General features: G+C 37.5%; 1 protein-coding gene across 1 annotated transcript in view; it reads left to right on the top strand.

The window, feature by feature from the left end:
• Positions 1 to 27,154, top strand: part of LOC138205020 (ras-related protein Rab-27B-like) — a 73,408-nt gene that overhangs the window by 35,353 nt on the left and 10,901 nt on the right. Inside the window, exon 2 of the mRNA XM_069160659.1 lies at positions 26,556 to 26,727. Coding sequence (XP_069016760.1) covers positions 26,575 to 26,727 — 153 coding nt within the window. The 5' untranslated portion in view covers positions 26,556 to 26,574. The remainder of the gene's footprint in view (positions 1 to 26,555; positions 26,728 to 27,154) is intronic.

The raw sequence follows: 27,154 nt of genomic DNA on the forward strand, positions 1-27,154 counted from the left end.
ACAGTCCTGAGAAAATAAATGCCAGGTAAAACTTACTACAAAGAAAATAGGAAAAGACCATGTAACAGGTTCTCTTCTATCCACGGTAGTTTACCAAATAAGCCTGCGAGTAGTCATGAAGCTTATAGACCTGAATATTCTGCAAAGATGTATAGATAAAACCTCTTCCTGCTGTTACCTCACAAAAGATATACAGTGAATGAGCAATCTCGGTTCGTTTGTCATAAGCGTGAGCCCGGAACTGGCCAGATAGACCAAACATGTATGGAACAACCAGGAATTTTTTTAAAATATTGTTTTAAAGCCAAAACTTTGAAGTCAAACAGAAGTGAATTTGTTTGTGAGTTGGTTCAGCTGTTTATTTCCCTCTGCTTTTCTGGTGTCTCCTTCTGTTAATGTTACTTTGGATGAAGGAAATTTTGAAAGAAGCCCTATGGCTGCCGGTCTTCTCATTTAACTTTTATTTTAAAGTGAAAATCCTCAAATTTTACTTAAACTGGTTTGTAATGGTTATATAATTCAGGAGACTCTGTGGTAAGAACTATTGACTCTCTCATGAAAATAAATCTTCATTTGAAAAACAGATGTACATTGGCAAGCTTATACACGATCTGTTCAGACACTGCAGCCAGTTTTTGCAGCCTGTAGTAAACATTTTTAATAAGATAAAATGTTCGGGCTTTGGTGGAGACAAAATGCAGAATGCATTTCCTCCTTTCCAGAATTTACCAGGGGCTTTCCCACATCATTTTTTACTACTACTTCCTAATCACACACACACACACACACACACACACACACACACACACACACACACACACACACACACACACACACACACACACACACACACACACAGTTTTCCCAACTACCGTGACCTGAGGCTGCTAAGCTTTTATTAACTGATAAGGGTGTGTATGTCATATGTGTGTGTGTGTGTGTGTGTGTCTACAGCTAGCTTTCTGTAGCTCTGCCCCACCCTCTCATTACACAGAAAACAGAGAGATAGACAGAAAGGGAATCATAACGTAGCAGATAAGAAAGAGGGAAACATCAAAACTCCATCTGACTCTTACTAGGTATCTAACCAGTCATCCAGGTAACCTGTAAACTAGTTGTTGGAATTTGTTGTTTGAAAATCAGTTCATTAGACAGAGCTGGTTTATCAGTTAGTACAAGTCAACAACTGATCAGTGACAAGTCAGAATAGTCAGTGTGTTAGTCAGTAATTTAGTTAGTTTGTCAACCAATCATTTTTCTTGTCACTTGGTTGATAATGTGGAGAATCAGTCTGTTAGTTACTTGAGTCTTTGGTTAGTTTAGTCAGTTGGTAAGGTAGATTTCAGTTGGTTGGTAATTTAACCATATAATGGATAATTTAGTTAATAAGTAAATTTGGTTTGTTGGCCAATCACACAGTTCTTAGTTGGTAAGTTAATACTAGTAAGTCAACTAGTTTGTCACTTCTTTATAAATTTGGGTAATCTGTCACCTGCTTTGTTAGTTGGTAAAATATTTTTTAGTTGTTGAAGTGGTTGTCTAGTTTTAGTTTGTTGGTTATGTACGTTTTAATCTTTTAGTAGGTATTGGTTAATTATTCATTTAGTTTGTTAATTAATCATTTAGTTAGTCATTCAGTTATTAATTCAGGTATTCAGTCAGTTAGTTGGTCAGTTGGTCTGTGAACTTACCAACCAGCTAGTCATTCATCCTGTCCTCTACAATTAGTCATTCACATTGTCAGCAGTTGTTGGGTCAGTTTTACATATTCCTCTTGTCCTTTTTGGTGCATTATACAGTGCTGTTAATCAATTAACCATTGAGGCAGTTGGTTGTCAGTATTTCAGTAAGTTAGTGAGGGGGTCTGTCAGTCAGGTAGTTGTTTAGTTCGTTTATGAGTAATAGTTGTTGAGCTACACCTTGTTTAAGTACATCTGTTGGCCAGTGAGCTTAAGTTCATCAGTCATTCATACAAAGATCAGTTGGTCTGTCAGTCAGTTGGTTAGTTAGCTGGTCAGTTATTGAGGCAGCAATGCAGTCAACACGTTAACCGCAACAATAGTAAGACAGAGCCATAAAACTAGTCACCCATCCATCCATCCCTGCAGGCAGCGAGTCACATGCTCGGTCAAGGGAGTGGCTCTCTCCCCTGCTGCCTCCAGCCGAATGGTGGTCATACATTCAGTCATCTAGTCATCCAGACTTCCATCCAGTCAGTTAGGTGGTCAGTCAGTGGGTGGGTGTACATGCAGGGCTGCTGGTCAGCTGCTCCGGACACCTCGTATCTCCCTTAGGATATCACACCATTGAATCAGCTGAGGAGCCACTAAGAGGTAAGAAGCTCAGGGACTTTCAGAGGGCTGTTTGTTTGCTGAGTACATTTTGGAGCTATTTCCTGACTTTTGCAGGCATGTGACAGACCGTGTTTGTGTGCTGAGGCGAAGAGAAAAAACATTTCCTTTTTTGTTTTTACATGGAAATGTAGTCGGTGCATCTGTGTCTATTAAATTGGATGACACCCTTCCTACAAGTTGATAACCATTAGCTTGCTGTTGCGCTCAGCTGCATCATCCTGGCAGCTCATTATCTGGGCTCTGTGCAGTGGATTTTTTCATATTCTCCGTCTCATGATAGCGGTGTTCTGAGGCTTCCAGCTGCTGACTTATTAAGGGTTGACTTTGATCATCTTAGTGTTGGGATCAGAAAACATAGCACCAGTTAGACTTTTAGTTGTCTGTTATCTATACTTTAAAAAAAAAAAAAAAGTCTTTAGCATCACCAAAAACAAGGAGCGGCTTTACATTTTGCCGTTAAGAGGAAAAAAGTTTGGTAAATAGAAATGTATTTAATTGAATATGTATCAAACAAAAGCATTAGTAGCGACAAATAAACAAATATAAAGATATTTTGTCAGGCTTGTTTTCAGAAGATAGAAACAGTCTTACAAAAAAAAAACTACATACACCTCTACATACTGGGTCCTTTAACACGATTTTTTTTTTTTAATATATTATGAAGATAAACTTGTCATAAAAATAGATTATAGTAATATTTACTTTTTGAAAGAATTAATTAAATAAACGTAGGCAAATTTATATAGGAAAACATAAAGGAAGACAACATTTGTGGAAAAGAAAACATTAATTTACAACTTCCCTCTGAAATGACTTCTTCAAGACTGTGATGCTTCAATGGTAAATATTTGTTTAATATAAACGTGTGTTCATTAAACAGATTTATAAAGGGCACAGTGTCTGAAAACTGGATTTAAATCTCTGTTGTTGTATACCTGGACTGAGCTGGCTACATTGTTAAATGACAGTCAGCAAGCTCGCTAGTTTGGAGTTTTGTTTTGTTAATTGTGACAGAATAGCGTTTACTTTTATTAATGTTAACAGTTAGCTAACACCAAGTAGCTCAACGCATTTTTAAGCTTCTGGAACCACAAAACTCTGTAGGTTTGTAGTGCCACCCTCTAGTGCAGGGGTGTCAAACATGTGGCCCGCGGGCCGGATCCGGCCCGCCAGGGGGTCCAGCTCGGCCCGCCGGATGACTTTGCTAAGTGTGAAAATTACAGAAAGACATAAATTGCATTTCTATGAGAATATGGAGGTTTATGAGTACAAACGTTTTGTTATTTTTTTTTTTTAATCGATCCAGTAATTTCTTCAAAAACAGTGACACGTTTGACGTCAAACGCATCACAAAGCGAGGGAATCTGCAGAGGAGAGCTGGGGCAGATAAACAGTGGGCTGATGTCTGAGTTTTTGGTCTTTATGTTTCTAGTTTATTGTAGAAAGACCTTAAAATAGGGTTTATCATCCAAAAACCTTCACCAATGATTTAAACAAAGAGAAATATTGTCGTTATGTATGCGTTATTATGCTATGATTTTACTGGTCTGGCCCACTTGAGATCAAAGTGGGCAGTATGTGGCCCCTTAGCTAAAATGAGTTTGACACCCCTGCTCTAGTGTAACTACTAGTTAGTATATACAGTAGTTTTCCGACTGTAAACAAATTTCAAGAAAAGACTAAATCCATCAATTAATTGATTTAAAAAAAAAAAAAAAAAAAGTATTCTTCTATAGCGAAAGCCTAATAGATTATTTGACAATAAAAATAGTGGATTTGGTTATCTGTTGCTGTCTTGACTAATTGACTAATTTGTTTGGGCTATGAAATGTCAGAAAACTCCTGCAACATTTCCTTCCCTTTTCTTTTTTTCATCAAAACCCCCAAAATTCTATTGTAGTATCTTTGCTTGACAAATGTCTTTCCTGTCTATTGACTTGTTGATAATATGACTAATTGTTTTGCCTCTAACTGGCTGGCGTGTTACTTTAGTGCCATGTCCATGGCCACTGTTTATTTGAGCCCACATACAATGCCCTGCTGATATAATCGACTGCTGAAAAATATACCCCAATAAATGAACTAGTTACTCCCATTTGAGTATTGTTTTATATCAAATGTACAGTGCCCAGTTGTTTTGTGGAGTTAATGAGTCTCTTAAAAAACAAAAACAAAAAAAACCCCTTTACATTTGAGACCCATTTTTATTTCTGCACTTACTTAAAACTCTTATGGGAACCAATGGGCTCAGGGCTATTGGCAACACGAAGGACTGTCAGAGATCATTCAAAGACAAACACATATGGTCTTTTTATTTTGTTGGTTGACATTAAAAAAAATAGGATTACATTTCATTTAGCTGACACTTTTATCCAAAGCGACTTACAATAAGTACATTTCAACCATGAGGGTACAAAACCCAGAACAACAGGAATCAAGAAAATACAATTTCTTCAAGAAAACCAAACTACAAAGTGCCATTTTAAGTGCTACTAAAGTTATACTATTCAAGGTAAAGTCGGAAGAGGTGTGTTTTTAGTGTGCGGCGGAAGATGGACAGAGTTTCCACTGTCCTGATGTCGGTGGGGAGCTCATTCTACCATTTAGGAGCCAGGACAGCAAACAGTCATGATTTTGTAGAGTGTTTAGCTCGCAGTGAGGGAGCAACAAGCCGATTGGTCGAAGCAGAGCGGAGGGAGCGGGCTGGGATGTAAGGTTTGACCATGTCCTGGATGTAGACTGGACCCGATCTGTTCGCAGCGCGGTACGCAAGTACCAATGTTTTGAAACGGATGCGGGCGGCTGCTGGTAACCAGTGAAGGGAGCGGAGGAGCGGAGTATTGTGAGTGAATTTTGGGAGGTTAAAGACCAGTCGAGCTGCGGCATTCTGGATGAGCTGCAGAGGTCGGATGGCACTAACAGGTAGACCTGCCAGGAGGGAGTTACAGTAGTCCAGATGTGAGATGACCAGAGCCTGGACCAGAACCTGGACCAGACCCTGGACCAGACCCTGCGCCGCCTTCTGAGTGAGAAGAGGACGTATTCTCCTGATGTTGTGCAGCATGTATCTACAGGAATGCGTCGTTGCAGCGATGTTGGCAGAAAGAGAGAGTTGACTGTCGAGTGTCACGCCGAGGTTCCTAGCAGTCAGCGTCAGGGATAACAGAGTTGTCCAAGGTAGTAGTCAGGTCGAGGGTGAGAGAGTCTTTCCCCGGAGGGAAGGGCAGTTCGGTCTTGTCGAGGTTGATTTTCAGGTGGTGTGAGGACATCCACTGAGAGATGTCAGTCAGACAGGCAGAGATTCGCGCGGCTACCTGCGTTTCAGATCGGGGAAAAGAGAGGATCAGTTGGGTGTCATCAGCATAGCTGTGGTAGGAAAAGCCATGCGAGCGAACGACAGAGCCGAGAGAGTTGTTGTACAGAGAGAAGAGGAGGGGACCCAGGACGGAGCCTTGAGGGACACCAGTAGTGAGAGGACAAGGTTCAGACACAGATCCTCTCCAAGCTACCCGGTAGGTGCAGTCGTTGAGGTAGGATGAGAACAGGGAGAGAGCAGAGCCTGAGACACCGAGGTCCTGAAGGGAGGAAATAAGGATCTGGTGGTGTCAAATGCAGCAGAAAGGTAATGAAGGATCAGGACAGAGGAGAGAGAGGCTGCTCTAGCAGTTTGAAGCTGTCTCCGTCTCTGTTGAGTGGCCTGCCTTGAAACCAGACTGGTGAGGGTCAAGAAGGTTATTATGGTGGAGATAGGAGGAGAGTTGATTGGAGATAGCTCGTTCGAGAGTTTTGGAAAGAAAGGGAAGAAGAGAGACAGATCTGTAGTTGTTTACATCAGCCGGGTTGAGGGTGGGTTTCTTCAGGAGAGGGTTCACTCTTGCCTCCTTCAGCGAGTTCAGAAAGCAGCCAGTTGACAGAGAAATGTTGATGAGATGGGTGAGAAAAGGAAGAAGGTGTGGAGCAATAGAGGATAACACCAGCCATATCCTTTAGGGAGCTTGTGTAATTTAATTTAACTTCTTTTAGCTTTCACCAAACTTATGTTTCCTGTTCAGCTGACTAGTATAAAACTAATACGGTGAACACTTGTAGCGGATTTTTGTCTTCAGTCATGTAAGGTTTGTTTGATGTATTTGATTGTCATTCAGAGGAAATACTTTTGTTTCCCTTAGCTTTTTAAATCTGACTTGTTACCTAAATTTTGAAGCCTAACACTGTAATAGGAGCTTCTTCTATTGTGTAGAAAAACAAAACAAAAAGACATGCTTTGTTGAAACAGTATGATCGGAAAACTGGTTTGACTGACGAGGTGAAATCATGTAAAGTCTTTAATATGTTAAGAACATGCTACTAATCTGCGAGGTTCACTGGATGTGCATGAAAGTGTTGATTTCGGTGTGGTGACAAATGCCGCTTCCTTCTGCTCACATATCAAAGGCATTTCTTTCTTCATGATTTATTTTACAGTTTGTTTTACAGTTAGTTCACTCTTTCCAGGTACACTGACAATGTTGAGGTAAATATGAATCTGATGTGTTTTTTTCTCTTGTAAACTCTGTTTCACTGCTTTTAGTCTTTAGTCTTTTAGGCTTCATTTAAAAAAGAAAAATAGTGTTAAAAAAAGTATTTTTCAGTTATCCTTATAGTACTTGGCAACAACAAAATGTCCCACATTCTTACCCCCAACGTAACTAAGAATTTAAATCAGCCAAAACATAGATAAAATACTTGAAGTAGGGATACGTCTTCCTCTTCTTAGATTCCATTCAGATTGGTTATCTTTAGTAGTACACATTTTGAAGCTAAGCTAATTGTGTTTTGATGTTTAAATTTAACGGCTCAAATTTGAGCAGCTTTATTTTTTGGACTTGAATTTGACACAAAATCCTGATCGCCACTTTTAAGTAAAGATACATTCGAAAAAGTGCGTTCAGAAAGTGAGAATGTAATCTGAAGAAGTACTCTACTGCTCTGGTCCAGGACAAAGAAAACACTCACTCTTCTTTTAGACAAATTTATTCCTTCTCTCACAACCACAAATTAGTGGCTGGATGAAACAGTTACTGTGACAGGGGTCAAAGGTTAAATGATTTCCAATATCCCCTACAGGCACCAGGCATTGATTGGAAGTAAAGAGATTAACTCCAAAGTGAAATATCGACGATGAGAAAAGACCACCGACTCTTAATTTAACCAGATTAATCCTTGTAAACTGCCAGATTTTCTGAAAACTAAAGTATTAGTTTGTTTTCGGGTTTCTCAACTTAAAATTGTGTCACAAGCATTAAGGGTAGAGAGTTAATGTTTAAAGACAGAAACAATTTCACTTTTACTCTGCCTCTGTTTGAGAAATTAGATCCGTTTCTCTGCTTCGGGTGCGCAGCCCACGTAGGATTGTGGTAAATGTTCTGTTCATTTGCATGACTAATTTGTAGTAAAACAATAGAATAAATAGCTTAAATTAAAATAGCTAATAATTGTGTCTTTATCTCTATACGCTCCTGAAAGTAAAACACTTCACTCAAAGTTGACATAAAAACACTAACAGCAGAGTTAAGGACCTAAAATGGAATCAGAAAAGGTCACAAAAGAAGCTTTAATTAGATTGAGAAATGGCAAACCAGAAGATGTCGATGAATTATAATGAAATTCTATTGATTATTAGATTTTACACACAACATGGAATGCTTAACTCTGACAACCTAAAAAAAAAAATATATATTTCCTTGCTTGTTTCCACCTATTAGAGATAGAAACATATGATGACAAGCCGACAAGAAATTGTATTTACTTGATTCCTGTTGTTCTGGGTTTTGTACCCTTATGGTTGAAATGCACTTATTGTAAGTCACTTTGGATAAAAGCGTCAGCTAAATGAAATGTAATGTAACGATAGTATTAGTTCTAGCATCAGAAAATAATCTTTTACAATACTGTAACAGTGCAGTGCAATGCAGGGAAGCCAAATCACTTTCCTTTAGGACCTAGGAGACACTGAAGAGCAGGGCACATACTCCAGCTGGTAATGATGCTTTGTGTTTTTTACTGTCCTGGGGCAAACAGCAGGACATCACATCAAGTCAGCTGACTGATCACATGACCTACAACACAATAAGCAATACAAGGGAAAGAAGAGAAAACTCTTGAGAGCTCTTTTTTTTTTTTTTTACCTCCTCATCTAATTTAGGGACCAAAGGATAAGATGACATCAAATACAGGAGAAATGAGCTCTGTAGAGCAGTACAGGGCATAGTGGACTATGATTGGTCATAAAGAAGCGGAGTCAAGCAGAATATAAATGTTTTTTACGAAAGAGATTTTGATTTTGCCACATACAAGTTAAACTAATAATGTTAATGTCCAGGTCCCTGATATTATAGCCTGGTAACATACCAAATTGTATAATACACCAGTCAGTCTTCTAAAGGATACCATGTTAGTGTCACGTTTTTGCCTCACCTGGCCGTCTCTTTTTTTATTTTGAACTTTGTTGAACAATATATAAATTTACAAACAATGTAGACAAGTACTCACTCATTATTTCGTACAGAAAGGTAGCAATGTGGAAATAATAGGACAGTAGAATAACAAAAATAAATAAAATGAAATAAACAAATAAACAAATAAATATAGATGGATTTGAATACATAAATTCACTTGATGCAAATATCATAGGAGAAAAAGAAACATAAATAAAAATAGCCTATTATTCCTCTTCAAGAATTTCACTATACAGTTGGACAGTTACTCCTCTTAGTATTAATCAGTTTGAGAGTCTTAACATACTTTTTAAATTCACCCAAAAATCAAGTGAAGTTAGGGAGATTCTTTTTTATTCTACATTTAAAATTTGCCATAGACAATTCAGTATTCAATACAAGTTCATAATGAACTCATAATGAATTCAAAATCATGATTTTCATGTTCAAAATATGTGATAGCATTTTTACATTAAATTTGAATGTTAACATTAATTTGACCCATTATGTAATCTTCCATTCTATACCAGAAAATAATATAATGTGTACAATGGTAAAAACATGTATTCATGATTCTGGATCATGATTACATAAATTACATTTGTTTTCAATGTCCAAAAATTTGCACTAGATTGGTTGGATATATATTATGTAGAATTTATTTGGCAGTAGCCATGCCCTCTTGGTACCCGTAACATTTTGTGCCAAAAGGCTTTCCTCCGAGGGGTAATTTTCTTTCTCTCATAGAATATATTGCATACAGTGGTGTGAAAAAGTGTTTGCCCCCGTCCTGATTTCCAATTTTTTTGCATGTCTGTCACACTTAAATGTTTCAGATCATCAAACAAATTTAAATATTAGTCAAAGATAACACAAGTAAACACAAAATTCAGTTTTTAAATGAAAGTTTTTATTATTAAGGGAGAAAAAAAATCCAAACCCACATGGCCCTGTGTGAAATTTTTTTTTCCCCCTCCTGTTAAAACATAACTTAACTGTGGTTTATCACACCTGAGTTCTATTTCTCCAGCCACACCCAGGCCTGATTACTGCCACACCTGTTCTCAATCAAGAAATCACTTAAATAGGACCTGCCTGACAAAGTGAAGTAGACCAAAAGATCCTCAAAAGCTAGACATCATGCCAAGATCCAAAGAAATTCAGGAACAAATGAGAAAGAAAGTAATTGAGATCTATCAGTCTGGAAAAGGTTATAAAACCATTTCTAAAGCTTTGGAACTCCAGCGAACCACAGTGAGAGCCATTATCCACAAATGGAGAAAACATGGAATAGTGGTGAACCTTCCCAGGAGTGGCCGGCCGACCAAAATTACCCCAAGAGCGCAGCGACGACTCATCCGAGAGGTCACAAAAGACCCCACAACAACATCCAAAGAACTGCAGGCCTCACTTGCCTCAGTTAAGGTCAGTGTTCATGACTCCACCGTAAGAAAGAGACTGGGCAAAAATGGCCTGCATGGCAGAGTTCCAAGACCAAAACCACCGCTGAGCAAAAAGAACATTAAGGCTCGTCTCATTTTGCCAGAAAACATCTCGATGATCCCCAAGACTTTTGGGAAAATACTCTGTGGACTGACGAGACAAAAGTTGAACTTTTTGGAAGGTGTGTGTCCCATTACATCTGGCGTAAAAGTAACACCGCATTTCAGAAAAAGAACATCACACCAACAGTAAAATATGGTGGTGGTAGTGTGATGGTCTGGGGCTGTTTTGCTGCTTCAGGACCTGGAAGACTTGCTGTGATAAATGGAACCATGAATTCTACTGTCTACCAAAAAATCCTGAAGGAGAATGTCCGGCCATCTGTTCGTGACCTCAAGCTGAAGTGAACTTGGGTTCTGCAGCAGGACAATGATCCAAAACACACCAGCAAGTCCACCTCTGAATGGCTGAAGAAAAACAAAATTAAGACTTTGGAGTGGCCTCGTCAAAGTCCTGACCTGAATCCTATTGAGATGCTGTGGCATGACCTTAAAAAGGTGGTTCGTACTCGAAAACCCTCCAATGTGGCTGAATTACAACAACGCTGTAAAGATGAGTGGGCCAAAATTCCTCCACAGTGCTGTAAAAGACTCATTGCAAGTTATTGCAAATGCTTGATTGCAGTTGTTGCTGCTAAGGGTGGCCCAACCAGTTATTAGATTTAGGGGCAAACACTTTTTCACACAGGGCCATGTGGGTTTGGATTTTTTTTTTTCTCTCCCTTAATAACAAAAACCTTCATTTAAAAACTGCATTTTGTGTTTACTTGTGTTATCTTTGACTAATATTTAAATTTGTTTGATGATCTGAAACATTTAAGTGTGACAAACGTGCAAAAAATAAGAAATCAGGAAGGGGGCAAACACTTTTTCACACCACTGTATATGTTTATTGTTACATTTAGTATTCCTGAGATCAGTACCGTTTATCATCAAAAGTGGTTCTATTCTTGATGCTTCTTGAAATTGAAGATCATTTTTCATTAATTGGGATAGACCGTTAGGAATAGCTTTCATTACGTAATTAAATTATTTGCTTGTTAAAGGAAAGAATTTGACAGAAAGGACTTGTTCATAGCTAAACAATACACCACTGGTGTCAAAAAGGTCACTTGCATAAATTACATCTTTGTCAACCCAGTTTTGTTTAAAGATAGATTTCTTTCCTGCAGTGATGTCTACATTATTCCATGTCATAGTTTTATGTGGGGAGAAGTTGTGTATGTCACAACTTCCAAGCTAGGAGGGCCTGTTGATGATATTTTGATAATTTTATAGGCAATTTGGTAACAGTGAAATTGCAGGTAAGCGGAAAAACGAAGATCACCCAATTTTCAAAAAATGTCGTTAGGAATAAAATACCAAATGGAATTTGGGGCTTTAAGGCATTCTCTGATCCATTTTACTTTAAATGTATTATTTAGATCTATAACGTTCAATAAATCAAATCCACCTTGTCTGGATCCAGATAATATTTCTTTTTTTAGGTAGTGATCTTTGTTTTTCCAGGCAAAATTAGTAAGTATTCTGTTGATTTCCTTAGAAGTTGAGTCTTGAACAAACAATAATGGCATGGTAGACGAATCTAGAACTACCTTCACCCTTAGTTAAGAGAATTCTGCAAAAAATAGACTGGTCATGTTAAAGCCACATATTCAAAAAAAAAAATCTCTTGTCTTTGTAAGTCTAGGAAGACACGTTTAGTTGTTTTCTAATCAACATATCTTTAGACACATCAATACCTAAATATTTGACAGTTTTTTTCACCTTAATGTTGGATATGCTCTCCTCATCTGTGTCAGAAAGGCTGAACATCTCACATTGTCCTGTTAAGATGTAATCACAAAGCCTTTAAAAATTCATCAACTAGTTGTATAGTTGGTTCAATTTGGTGTTTATCTTTCAGAAACAAAACTGTCTCGAAATGTAGACAAAACATTTATATTTGGGATTTTAAAAATCTTTAGCGAAAGTAATTCAGCAACAATCAGAAATAAAAAAAAAGGATAAATTGGACAGCCTTAATGTACTGATCAATTAACAGAAAATCTCTTGGAGGTATTGGGGTAAATCATTAAGTTACTATTGATGTCCTTGTATAACATTTTAACTACTGAAATAAAGTTAAATCCGAACAAATCTAAAACCTTGTTAATAAATGGGTGTTTCACTATCAAATGCTGTATAGAAGTCAATAAATACAATGACTGCTTGTGACTCTACATACTCAAGAATAATCAAGCCTAGAGTCTAGAACCAATCTTATGTTGTTACTTATATGATGATTAGCCATAAATCCTGTTTGGGTTTCATCTGCTTTCTGTAAGGTTGCATTTTAAAAGTGTAGCAAATACCAGTGCGAATAATTTATAATCCACATTTATGAGTGTGATTGGTCTCCAGTTTTCTATTGACATAGGGTCCTTACTTGGTTTTGGTATCAAACTGATTAATCCTTGTTTCATTGCTGTTGTCATTTCTTTCTTATCAATATAATAATGTATATATAATAATGTATATAATGTATTTCCACAAGAGGAGTTTCAATAATCTCCCAAAAGCACAAGTAAAATTCAGTAGATAAACCATCAGAGTCCCCTGTGATTTTCTGTGAAATCACAGGGAATTAAATTAAATTTGTTGAAACTTTGGATATGTATTGTAGGCTAGATGTAGAGGTTAACCATAAATCTATCCTGGATTATTGTGTTCCTCTCACATTACACCATGTAAACTCTTTATAGTTTGGGTTAAGAAAACGCCATGCAACTTGTCATTCAGATAGGTTGTGGCTTTAAATTATGAGTTTTGTGACATTCTTTCTGGGAGTCTATCCATCAAATTGTTTGGAGCATTGTTAAAGTCCCCATCTACAATCAAGTATGCATCTTTGTATTTATCTTGTAATTTTTTTTTTTATCTTTGAGTAAATCTGAGTATTATCTGCAATAATCCATCTGCCATCTTCAGAGTTGAAGTTTTCCAATATATCACCTGTAAATGTGTTAAAGAGAAGAGAAACACCTGCAGAGTGAAGAGAGGCATAATAAAAGTATGCTTGATTCCCCCATTGACAGTTCCAAAATGTATTGTCTATATCACAAGAGTGAGTTTCTTGTAACATAATGATGTTGGCATCAGTTTGTTTTAGTAAAGAGGATAATTGCTTTCCTTTATAATACTGTCCCGAATCCCTCTAACATTAAGAGAAATAATTTTAAATGAGTTGAACTTAAAATCAGTCATTTTAGGAAATAAAAAAGAGTACAATGTCTGAAAAACTAAAATAAATTTAAGCTTTGAAAGAAAATGGTCTTGTTAAGTAGATACCTTGAGAATTAAGGAGTAGTGGAGTCTCTAAAGGTTTTGAGTACCAATTATGGTCATGTTACACATACACTATTTTTGGTTAGCTATATCAATGCTTTCTTTAACATTATTGGTTAGGCTATCTGTCACTGATTTTATGAGTTATACCTGCGCTAACATTGATGTCTTTAGTTAGACCTTTGCATGTTTTGCATCTGTCAATTACACTACATGTTTACATTGTGCTCGCAGTAGTTAAGTTATCCCACCTTCAATATCATTGTTTTTCATTAAGTTCACCTATGCAATCTTTGACTTTATTACAACTCCATTTACAAAAAAATTGGGACGCTGTGTGAAATGTAAATAAAAACAGAAAGTGCTGGTTTGCAAATCATGTAAACCTGTATTTAATTGAAAATAGACTGTACAACACTTTTGAAACTGATAAATGTTATTATTCTCTGAAAAATATATGCTTTTTTGGAATTTGATGCCAGCAAAATGTTTTAAAAAAGGGGCATGATTACCACTGTGTTGCATCACCTCTTCTTTTAACAACACTCTCTGAATGTTTGGAAACTGAAGAGTTGGAGTTTTGAAAGTGAAATATCTATGATTCTTGCCTGATATAGGATTTCAGCTGCTCAACAGTTCCGGTTCTCCTTTGTCATATTTTTCATTTCATGAGGCACCAAATGTTTTAAACGGGGGGCAGTTCTGGACAGCAGGGAGGCCATTGTAGCAGCTAGACTCTTTTACTATTGAGCCATGCTGTTGAAATATGTGCACAATGCGGTTTAGCATTGTTTTGCTGAAATAAGCAATGCTTTCCCTGAAAAGATATTGTATGGATGGCAGCATATGTTGCTCCAAAATCTGTAAATATCGTTCAGCATTGATGGTTCCTCCCCAGATGTGCAAGCTACCCATGCCATGTGCACTAATGTACCCTCATACCGTCACGGATGCTGGCTTTTTAACTATGTGCTGATAACATGCTGGATGGTCTCTCTCTTCTTTAGTGTGGACAACTCTGCATCATAAATTCCAAAAATTATTTCAAATTTTGATTTGTCAGACCAAAGGACAGTTTTTTTCCTTCACCTCAATCTATCTTAAATGAGCTCAAGCATAGAGACGGCAGCGGAGTTTCTAGATCAAGTTTATGAAAAGTTTCTTCTGTGTATTGTAGAGTTCTAACCTACATACATGGGTGCAGCGACAAACTGTGTTCACAGACAGTGGTTTTCGGAAGTGTTCCTAAATCCATGTCGTGAATTCCACTATAGATTTTTGTCTGGGCCCGAAGATCGTGGCTATCCAATATTGATTGTTGGCGTTGTCCAGTGTGTACAGAGATTTCTACCGGTTCTCTGAATCTGTAAATTATATTATAAACCGTAGATAATGAAATCCCCAAATTCTTTGCAATTTTTACATTGAGAAACATTATTCTTTGTTGCACTACATGCCCATGCAGTCTTTCACAGAGTAGTAAACCCCTCCTCATCTCTGCTGAAGTTATACTTGTTTTTTGTCTTGAAACTCTATGCCTCTTGAACCAAGTATTTGATTCTGAAAGCCACATCCATTTTAGATCTGATTCCAAATTGGCATAATATCCAGATTCACCAAGTTTAGAGGTTAATCTCATCGTTTTTTTTAATTTATTTTTTTTATCCCTCCTCCCTTTTAGATTTTTGTTTTTCCAGCCAAAGATAGTTTGTTACAGAAAGAAGCACTAATAGCTAACGTCACCCTCTGACCACAAGTGGACCATATGGTTACACCTTTACAGTGGGTTTTCTTCTCAAGTAAAACATTCATGTCCATTTCAGCCATTGCAATTAAAACACAGCTTCTGTTTCTCTCTCATTCTCCTTTGCTAAATGTTCATCATATAATCGCTATAAAGTGAAAGGTTTGTAAATTGAAAGGTTTTGTTTATTTCAGTCACAACAGCACAGAACAGGAAGAACTTTGATTTTTGTGGGTGCCTTGAAAGAAAGTCTTGTGTTTTCAGTCCTAATTTCTGATGTCTTTGCTGCGGGCTTGTTTTGTCCTGCATATTTCAATCTGCGACGTCTTCTTTGTCTTTTCATTATCTGTTTTGCAGTTTATTTCTTCTATTTGGAAAGAAACCAAGAAATGTTAAAAACCATCACTTCCTGTATGACAGCCAAGACATACCAGACCGTGAGCAAATGGAAATTGACAGAACAGCAGAACATATTGATTTAGATGGTAATTATCATTTTATCGGCTTCTTTAAGGATGTAATACACCTGGTAACACCTTACATTTATTAGAGGATGTAATTCTTTGGCTCATGTCATTATATTTTGAGTACAAAGCCATCCATATACTGTAGCAGTACTATAGATAGTGGTTGATTGATTTTAATAGAAATATGGTTGACTTTTTTGGTCCAGACTAAAATATCTAAACAACTATTGGATGCATTGCTGTGACACTCTGTGTAGACATTTGTTGTTTCCAGAGGATGACTTTGAGTATCTCCTAACTTCTTCTCTAGCAATGAACATTAGGGGCTTTATTTTCATAACCAGTGCAGGGCAAATCCAGGTGCAGTGTTATTTTGGTGCGGCACAAGCACAGAAAAAAGCTCCTTGCGACACTACAAAATATTTGCAATTTTCATAGACCAAGGTAACCCTGGCCACGCCGAGATGGGCGGAACGGTGCAATAGGGGGTGCGTCGTTGATGATGTGCCAGTGAAGTGCATTTTTTTGTTGCACATTGTTTCGGCTTGCGCGTTTGTTGGCTCAGACCATGTCCAAGTCCAGAACAGCTGGTGGAGAGCTGTTTTTGTGGCTTCAGTGGGCAAGAGCGCAAATTAACAGACCTATCTAAAATCCTGAAGACATGTTTCATGGATGTGGTATGTATTTAATCACATTTACATAAATAATTAAACAATATTTTTTTTAATTGCAACTTTAGTAATTTAGCCAGCCGTGCAAGACACAAGAATGTGACACTGCATCATTTATGCAAAAAAGGTTAGGGCAATTTACACACTGCAGCTATTGACCATTTAACTATTTTTTCCAAAATAAATTAGGCACACTCAAAGCATCAATGCAGTATATTTATTAACACCAGAAAATCAGTGATATTTGGAGCAAATTGCTCTTGTTCTACTTGCTCTACTTGTTATTTTCTTTGGAACTAACTAAGTATATAGAGATCATCTTATGATCTGATAAAGGAGCAAAGCAATGTGAAACTTTGTATATGTATTGTAGGCAAGGCGTAGAGTTTAACCATAAATCTATCCTGGATTGTTGTGTTCTTCTCGCATTACACCATGTAAACTCTTTAGAATTTGGGTTAAGAAAAAACTTTTGTTTGGAGAAAATTGCTCTTCATTAGTGTTGTTAAAAAATAATTGTGTTGGGAGCTTTGAATTGTGTAATTTACTTCTGCTCACTCCTTAGAATCGTTCAGCACTTGATTTCACTATATTCCATTTGTTCACTTTATAAATAAATTAATGTGAGTGTTTAGCATCTTTGAGACACAGGTTTTTGTCTTATATCATTGAACCACTTTTTACACAGGGCAGCAGTTCTCATAATTCCAGGGGAAGAGTCATTTATGATATTAGTTACTTCTAACAAAGTCAATTTAACATTATCAGTCAGTGGAGGCCAACTCGTAGTACGATAAATCTAGTGATCAGAGCCTGAACCTCCAGACAAGTAGGGAGACAGGGGCTTGTTGTCACGCGGGTAAATTGTCAAACTGCTTTTATTTTCAACACCAGAGTGTTCTGCTAAGAAATTGAATATAGGTTTTATCCATTTAATTATTCTGATGCAATTTCCTGTCTGGGAGTGGTCAGCGATGCTGTGAAATGAAGTTAGCGCAAATTAACTGAATAAAAAACTTGTACATTTCAATTTATGTAGTTTTCTTCTTCTTGTAAATAATGTTATAAATGATATATAAAAAAAGAAAATAAAACAGAAGGAAAGGTGAAGAGATGATCAGGAATTGTAAAAGAAAAACAGAAAATGGCAGCACACCACCTGACATCCCAATGTAAGGGCAGTGAGGCAAGTGAGGTTTGATAAGAAATCTATCAGGGTAATAGCCCAGGATATTAATATCGTACCCTGACCTGATACTGAACAAAGTTATCAATAGATGAGACAAAAAAGGCAGCTGCAAGTAAAGCCTTGCCACATCCTAGTGATGCCCCATCCATGGTGCTGATTAGCACCACATCACCCTTTCCCAGCGATACCAGTGCCAACCACCAACCAACTCCAATAGAGAGTCTTCCCCAGGTGAGACAACTTGTGTGAGCACTAATAGGAATTTTCAGGTAAATCTGGACAATAGTACACAATAGGTTGCGTTTTAACTCGTCATTAGTGTTGATATTTTGCTCTAGACCAACAGCACAGACTTGAGTCAGTCTTTCAATACCTCGTACCCTCTCTTCTGCCTCCCAGTATTCCTATATCCATGCTGACCTTTTAGATCTAGCTGTGGGAGCTGTCTGTACAGATGTAGCTCACCTTGTGCTATGGGATTAAGGAGTGAAAATAAATAGATAACTAATTACAGACAACCTGAGTCAAGTGTGGCGTCTTATCCGGTTCGGGGTCCAGAAAATACTTTACTTACCCTACCAGACATTCAACAGAGCCAACAGATCAGTATGCACTTGAGTTATCAAGCACATTCATACATGTACCAAAGCTTTTGTAGTTATTATATAACTTATTTGTATACTTATAGATGAAGATAAAGAGGATGGCCAATTTATGTTAGAACAGCCATAAGATGTATAAGGGTTTTGGAATAACCCACTGGTACCCACTGGTTAACTTGTCAGATAAGATGTGTCTCACTGTTTTGCTAAGTGGGTCTGAAATGCTGAAAGGTTGTGGACGATTTAAGTGGTAACCCAGGAGGACGTTTTGGCAAATTCAATTATCAAGGGTCAATCTTAATCTGTTAGCAGTTATTGATTGCTGACTCCAGAGAATAGATCGGTAACAGCAGCAAAGGCCTTCAACAGAGTCCACAGGACAGATGGAAAACAAATTATTCATCTGATCTATTTAGGATGATTTGGAGGCCATTACAATGAAACGTAAAGGTCTCTGACAAGTGATTGCTGACCTTTTACAGCTAATAGATTATTTGGCAACCAAACATTTTTAAACTACAGTCTGAGAGGGCACAAGGAAAATATATTTAATCAATGGATACCTTAATGCTTTTTTTTTGGTAGTAACTGCAATGTGTCTTTATCATTGTGTATCTGTTAAGTACTGACAGCTGATAAAATTTAAATAATTTTAATTGTAGGCAAAATTATTGTGTTTAGGAAACCTTTAACATTTAATACCTTTGGCTCAGTTGGTTTACCCTTGTGAGAAAATCTTTTACCTGCTGCTGTGACCAGACATTAGTCAGAGAAAAAAGATTTTTCATTCAATTTGCAGAGGTGTGACACTCTGTTAACAAAATGTATCTGATGCTTTGGGGCTTTGAGGAGCCTTCAAAACATAAATGTTAAATAGTCTGTCATCATTTGCAGTGAGCCTCAAACTGCAGTGGGCATTTTCAATCAGAAGACACATAAATTCTGTTGGTGTTGATAAATAGTTAATACAGGAGAGGCTGCTTTCAGGAGTAAAGGCCTAATGGAAATTTTTGCAAAAAAACTATATCTTTTCCTGGAATATTCTCTGCACAAACCTGTATTGTTAAATTTACAAAAACTTGGCCAAAATACACTTTAGTAATTTTGCTAAAACCTTTAACTTGTGTGCTGTTGTGTCACCTACAGTTTGCCTCTTGTCATATAAACTGTGAAAACTACCATGCTGTTATGCAGCTCTAAACTCTACACACAGTCCGGTGTTTTGTGCAGAGCCATCTGCTCTAATGTGACTAAATCTAATTTGAAACTCACTAAATTGGATTTGGATTAAAGTGTATTAAACTAAAATTTATTATTTATTGATTTAATTAAAGGATCAAGGCCGCAATATGTATAACGATCTAATGAACCCCAAATATAAAACACCTCTTTTGTAATCAGCAGATAACGAGTAACACAAAGTAAAGGCCAGTGTTTCTTTGCCTTTTTTTTCAAAGTATAAATCTCTAATACTGACTCAAAAATATTTTTCTTTTAATGCAGTGGATGATTGTGTTTTTTACCCTGTCCCCTTCATACTATTTTCTAATATGATTCATTTTGGGTTGGGATACTTCTCCCCTACCGATATCCTGGTAATTCAGAATAATTTTTTGAATTGTTTACCATCCTGTTTCCAAAAAAGTTGAGACGCTGCATAGAATGTAAATAAAAACAGTTTGTGATGATTTCCAAATCATGTAAACCCATATGAAATTGAAAATAGAACAAAGGCTAAATCAAATATTATTTTTTTTAGGATGAACTGTAATCACTTTACTGACCCATGATATTTCATCTCTTGCGCGATCATCAGGCAATAATTTCTATGACCACGTGGCGTCAAAACTAATAACATTCTAATCAATTGCGAATTGTGTGCTAAAACTGTTAACATTATACCTGCTAAAGAAATCAGCATGTTAGCATTGTCTTTGTCAATATTTTAATATGCTAACATTATCATTTTTCTCTAATCACCACTGTTAGTATGACTGGAGAAATTTGGTTAACCTGGACCCAAACTGAGGCCTCGTAGCAGAACAAATGGTTGAAAAGATTGGCAGCCTTTGCAATGAAGCTGAGATTTGTTGCTTTGTTGTGGCCTGTGCTATCACTCAGGATTAGTATAACTGAATTAATTTGTAAAACCCTGGGAGTGCTAACGAGGCATTACAATAATCAGGGCGCAACGATTTAAAGGCAAATGTAACACTATGTTATTTAATAATAATAAATAGCAATTTTGGAGATATTCCTTAGGTAATAAAAACATGACTGGATTAATTCCTTTAAATGTAGGTACAGGCTCAAGTCACAGTCAAATATAACACCCAGACGTGTTGATCACGTAGGTTATGGACTGTTGATCACGTTGGTTATGGACTGTTGATCACGTAGTTTATAGATTGTTAAGCAAATAAGTTATGGGACATTCAGTTTTTTCTTACATTATCTAGCCACCTTTGCAGTGAAATCAGCTTGTTCAATTTGAAATCTCATCTCATAATGGAGTCATATTTGGATTTCATTGCTGCAAACATTCTGTAGTGCTTCACACAGTTTTCTTCTTCTCACTCTGCATAGTGTGTAATAAATCAGTGTGTGTTTAGAGCAACATGGAATCGAATGATGGAAATTACACTCCGGGTCTGTCAGGTGTATTTATGCTGCTCTGTGAAAAATGAGATTGCTGTGGTGTCGGAAATAATGTGTAGTTCAGTGTAGGATTTAACTTGCTGACCAGAGAAAACAAAGCAACACTACATGTATATTTTGTACTTTATCAGACCATGTTGTACTTCAACTTCATACTGAAGTACTGCAATAAAGAACCAATGAGATTGGTGATTTAATTATTTTTACTATATTAGAGAATATTACTGAGCCTTTCTCCAGTAGCTGTTTGTTTTCTCCACTCATTAAGCATGATTGCCTTTCAAAGTGAACCATCACAAAACAAATGAAATACATATGACTGATCTGCCATCTTGATGGCTAATGTCAGATGCAGGTGTGGTGGTCAATTTCGGGAGACAGGTCACAGATGAGGATGGGGTCAAAGATCAATACACAAGAATTCTTTATTTACACATGCGCATGGGGAGAAATTCATCACTGCGCTAAGCAATGAAGTTCTACCACGTATACAAACACGAATCCAGTTTTTATACTCTCACTTTGCATAGAAGTGGGCTGAGACGTTATTTCACAGAATCCATACATAGGTCCATATATGGATAAGTGCTGAGCACATAGATCCAGCTGGTTTCACTTATATCGTAAATAACATTTAGTGTTGTTTATCAAAACATGTTTGTAACTTGCAGGAAGTGTATAGGGTTCAGTCTTGCCACAAGTCACCTTTATGGTGTTTACGGACAGCTCACCTGTGACTAGTTTATCTGTGACTAGTAGGGAGTATATAGAGTTCAACTCTGCCATATGTTATTTCCATAGTGTCACAACAGGGTAAAAATATAGAAGCTGCTATAGTAGTATGCTATGCTATGTTAGATGTGTTAATAAGATATAGTAATATGTAATGTTATAAATCATAACATATATGAACAGGAGATATGAAAGATCTCCACACAGGACATAAACTTCTTAGAAAATGTTAGAAGTTGTTTTTCATGGTTCAAAGAAACCAACAATGAGCACTCTTTAGAGATAAAGATGTGAACTTTTGGTATCAGTCAACTTTATTTATTTTTTCTGTTGAGACCTCGCCTGGTTTTGCTACACTGTAGATCACAGCTTCAGTTTGCAATTATAGTCTCGAAAGGCTGTAAGCATTAACGTTTGCTCGGCCACTCTGAAGGGTAATGACGAGTGTCAAGGCTAAGTGTGGTGACGCTGGGGTCAAATTCTTTTCTAGATCTAGTTGCAGCGGTGTTAGGGTCTCTCCGCATATGGTGGTCAATGCTGATTGGTTAAAGGCTGCTCCAATAATTTCAAAATTAACCTGCGGTCCACCCCCTGTGGGATGCAACGACACATTGCAGTGTACCTAAACCCATATTATTCATGCAGGGAATTTGGCTCTGGTAACACCCGGCTAGGTGAGACAGGCCTTTTGTAAACATGCAGTCTGGTCAGTCTTGATCACTTCCTTTGTTACGTTTCCATCAGTTGTTCTTTCTTTTTAGTTCTGTTGCTGTATGCGGTCCGGTCCAATGGTTGAGTCCAGCGTTGAGTTTCTTTCTTCGTCTTCTTTCTACACAGTACACCTCTGTGTAATGTTAATAGCTGTGGTAATATGTCTAGTTTGATGTTGATATGTGTTTCAAGCAGTTATGATAGCTGTGTGATAAGCTCAGTTAGCTTGTCATCTGTCTATCTACCAAACTGAGAGGGGCTGGAGCCTATCACAGCTCACTTTGGGCGAAGGCAGGGTACACCCTGGACAGGTCGCCAGTCTATCACAGGGCCAACACTTCCCTGCACATTTTTGGATGGTGAGAGGAAGTGAGAGTACCCGGAGAGAACCCACGCAGGCACAGGGAGAACATGCAAACTCCGCACAGGAAGGCCCAGGCCCGGATTCCAACCCAAAACCTTTTTGCCGTGAGGCGACAATGCTAACCACTGCACCACTGTGCCGCCCCCATTTTTAGTCCATCTACAAAATGGCAAATTATCCCTTTAATGGTCTCAAAGCACTTCACACGGTTTCCTATTCCCACACACACACACGCACGCACGCACGCACACACACACACACACAGACATAGCAAAGGCGGCAGAGCTGCCATGCAAAGTGCTTTCCTGCAATCTAGAGCAACTGGTGTTACACAGTGATCTGTTCCACATCAGATTCTGTGACCTGCCCTGAGAGTCTTACCCTCACTCCTCATTCCTAAACCTGGCCAACCTAACCAACCAACAGTCGGTAACATATCTGATGGGTCACAGATTTCAGTGTTACACCGAACTGAGAACAGACTGCTTGGATACTACCGTGACTCACTACTGCCCCTTAATTTACAATGAAATTGGATTTAATTCTTAAAAAATTACAGCTTTCAAATATTCAAGACAATTTCCAGAATAAAAAAAAATAGAATATGCTTCTCTGTGGTTGTAGAACTGTACAGATACGTCACTACAAAGGCCTTTTCATGTGTAGTCTAAAAGTATACAACTGTATTGGTTATGAAGCTGCAGACTTTTTTGTGTATCAGTCTGACTGAAAGCAGTCTGTTGTTATCATGCAGATTTGAAGGATTTGAACACAACTTCGTAATATAATCTTTGATAGTGACACCGATGATGTGTCCTCATACCTGCCTGATGTGTCCTCATAGTCTTTCCCTCTCTCTTGCCATTTATTTTAGTTTGTTTCCTCCTCCTCCTGTTGTGTAACTGCTCATACATTTTTAATGTCTCTGTGTGTTTTATGGTATTGCACTAGCTTGTTATTGAGATAGAATGTCCCCACACCCTGAATGTAACAAAGCCTCGAACCAATATCTTTGTCTTTTAAAAATATATATTTCTGTTATCAGATGTGCAGCAAATTTTAATTTGATTAGGTCCACTTAACAGAAACTGTGTAATTGAACTGACCTGTAATGAATCTTATTCATATCAATGAGGAAGACCAGATATTAGAATCACTTCTCACTATAAATGGCCATGAAATTGACTTTACCCTTATTTAAAACAATTATAAAAAAATCCAAACATAATAGCCTTAATTTAGGTAGGATTTATTGCTAGACTGTTGCATTAGACTGCATTAGAAAACCAGCAACTCAGTCAATATTCTTCTGCCTCTCAAAGGAAACCCTATATAAATGACACAGTTAGGTGCTGATTATTGAAGGCATGTTCAGGCTATCTTAGTGTATCTTAGGGAATATTGGCTATCCAACAAGAGCTGCAGAAGCGTATTGGTGGTGAATTTGCTCAAATAACGAATTTTAAATCGAGAGTAACAGGTTTTTTTTGGCCACTTTGGCAGTAGACAACATGATGTATCATCACCACATTGACACGGCATCAACTTTTAAATTGCTAGTGAATATGAGTAGTAACTTACTGACATGCACCAGTTATGGAGCAACTAACTCTTGAGAAATATCTGTTTGTTTCACTGCTATACTAAATAGTTGCTAACTGTGTCTGTTGTTTGGTGTTGAGAAGATCCTGTACAGTGGATTTATAGAGCGACTTCTACTGACACAGCTCTCTGATGCATCCAAAAACAACATTTTGAAAGGGATTAGAGAAAGGGGGAACAGTAAAGATGAACAGTTTAAGCTAGTACTTCCTATATGAGGGTCAATCAAACAGTTCTGAGACTGCTCCTATTGCATGTGAATGTTAAGTAGTACTGTGATGTGCAGAGAGCAGGAGGCACTATTATCTTCATGATTAAGTAGTCCAAATAATTCCTTTTCCCATCTAAACAATTGACCAATGAAATCACGACTGCTCACACAGTGAACAGTTCTGGTTTCACTCTAATGACAACAGATCAATAAACTCAACTCCTCCCAAGTGTGCACCCCCAACCTCGCATTTACAGAGGCCATCATCATAACCAGGATTGACAGATGCTAAAAGTGTGAGCAAGAGAAAGAAAAAAAAAAAAAAAAAAGGTCAATCTGTGGTACAACGTTTCTCCACAAGAAAAGAAAATTAGGAATTCTCAATTACAAAGATTATTTTTCTTTTATTATAATAATATAATTTTATTGCTCACTGAATAAAATTAACACCAGTGGAGCGTTACTTCAATTGGACTGGTGAATGGTGTTATAGGCTACTTTTGATTGTCTCTGTACTCACAGAGAGGCTATTCTAAGGAGAGCAGAGTCCTGCAATAAAGCGCAGTGTGACATTTCAGTCAGATGAGCAGAAATGTTTCTGCTCAGCTGACTGAATTAGTCTTATGATCCTCTCTAAATATACCAAATTTAGCCTTGAGGCACACAGTCCCCAGACTACAACTCACTAGATACACAAACACTTCATACATCATATTAAAGAATTTCACATGAAAACCACATTCCTAGGCAGCATCCAAAATTGTAAAGGTAGCAGTGTTTGCATTCACATACACAACACTTAATCTCCATAATCAAATGTAGATGGATTGTATAATGGGTTTCTGTTTTCAAGAGAAACCATCTCTGTTTCAGTAAAATACCAAACAAAATGTTTTTTTTTTTTTGTTTTTTTTGAGCAGGTGTTTTTGTGGGACTATCATTTAGATCTGTTTGGTACACGCCCATGTAAAATATATACATTAGGTCTCTTTGGAGTTAAAAATAATTTAAACAAGTTTAAATTCGTAATCTGGTGATGGTATACAAATTGGCATCATCGGCATAGAAAAAGCCATAAAAGTGCTTGGCCCCCTCTGAGAATCAACACCTTAACGTGGTGGTGGTGGTGGTGGTGGTGGGGGGGGGGTCTCAGTAATCCTGGAAGCTGTGTTGTCAGGGGCATCATCCCCTAGTGGAGAGAGAAAGCATGAAGTTAATGGTTAATGTAATGATGCCATCTAAGTGCATAGAAAGTGAAAGAGAGAGAGAGAGGAAAAGAGCTCAGTGCATCATGAGATCCCCCAGCAGCTAAGGCCTATAACAGCATAACAAAGGGATGGTTCAGCGTCACCCGTGACAGCCCTAACTATAAACGTTATCAAATCGGAAAGTTTTAAGTCCAACCTTAAAGCTAGAGAGGGGGTCTTGCTAAATCCTGTCAGTACTCTTGCTGCAGCATTTTTTTCGTGTTTCACTACTCAAAATAAATACAATTGAATAAAAAACATGTTTTGTGCACATTATAAATAAATATTTTTAATACATTTCTATTTCTGAATGCACGGTGTAGGTTTGTTTCTATGCTCTTCTTTTGTTGAACTGCATTTTCACACTGTCTCTTCTGCTTTCTCATATCCACAGGCACTCTCTCACCAGCAATCATGTTCTCACACAAACACACTCAAAGTTACTATTTTCCCAGAAAGTAATGTTTTGGTCAGCATGACCCTGTGATTCCTGCTACCATAATTCAACATGGCAGTGCGTAGAACACACCCACAGGCACACACCATCTCATTTCTCTTACAAAGTATGTTTTCTATCCGGTGACTTATTTCATCATTCATGTCATTTGCTATTTTTCACACGCACCCTGAATACCCATGGAAGCTCAAACTTGAACTTAAAGTTAATAAATGTGCATCTACATATCTCTCTTCTACAGGTTTATTGCGGACATCACTATGACTGATGGGGATTATGATTACCTTATAAAGCTCCTTGCCCTGGGGGACTCCGGTGTGGGGAAGACCACGTTCCTGTACCGATACACTGACAACAAATTCAACCCCAAATTCATCACCACCGTCGGAATTGACTTCAGGGAAAAGAGAGTGGTGAGTTCCCAACTCTTATAATTTTTAGAAACAAAATGAGGGAAATGTGTGAATATTGCTAGCAGTATGTTTGTAGATAATTATTCTAGGCTTTGTAGTTTTGGAATAACATTTAATTCATCAACAGGTTAATCTCAATTTTTCAATCAGTTTTCTGGTACACCTTACGCAGGTGATAGAGACTTGGTTACCATAGTTACCATGGTATTTATTCAGCCATTTTCGGTCAGGCCAAGTCTGGATTTTCTGCTGCTTTTCTCCCACCTTGGCTGCTGAGCTGAGTCACAGTCAAGTTATTTTAACTTATACATAGAATCTAATTTCGGTCAGATCCAGATGATTGTGTATATGCTGTCAATCAATCAAAAAAAAAAAATTTTTTGTTTATTTTTTGTTTACATGTTTATTTCTCTCCAAAAAAAAAATT

This window comes from Embiotoca jacksoni, unplaced genomic scaffold (genome assembly GCF_022577435.1).
Source record: "Embiotoca jacksoni isolate LCO1_2020_lvr unplaced genomic scaffold, fEmbJac1.0.p SCAF_10, whole genome shotgun sequence".
Taxonomy (NCBI): domain Eukaryota; kingdom Metazoa; phylum Chordata; class Actinopteri; family Embiotocidae; genus Embiotoca; species Embiotoca jacksoni.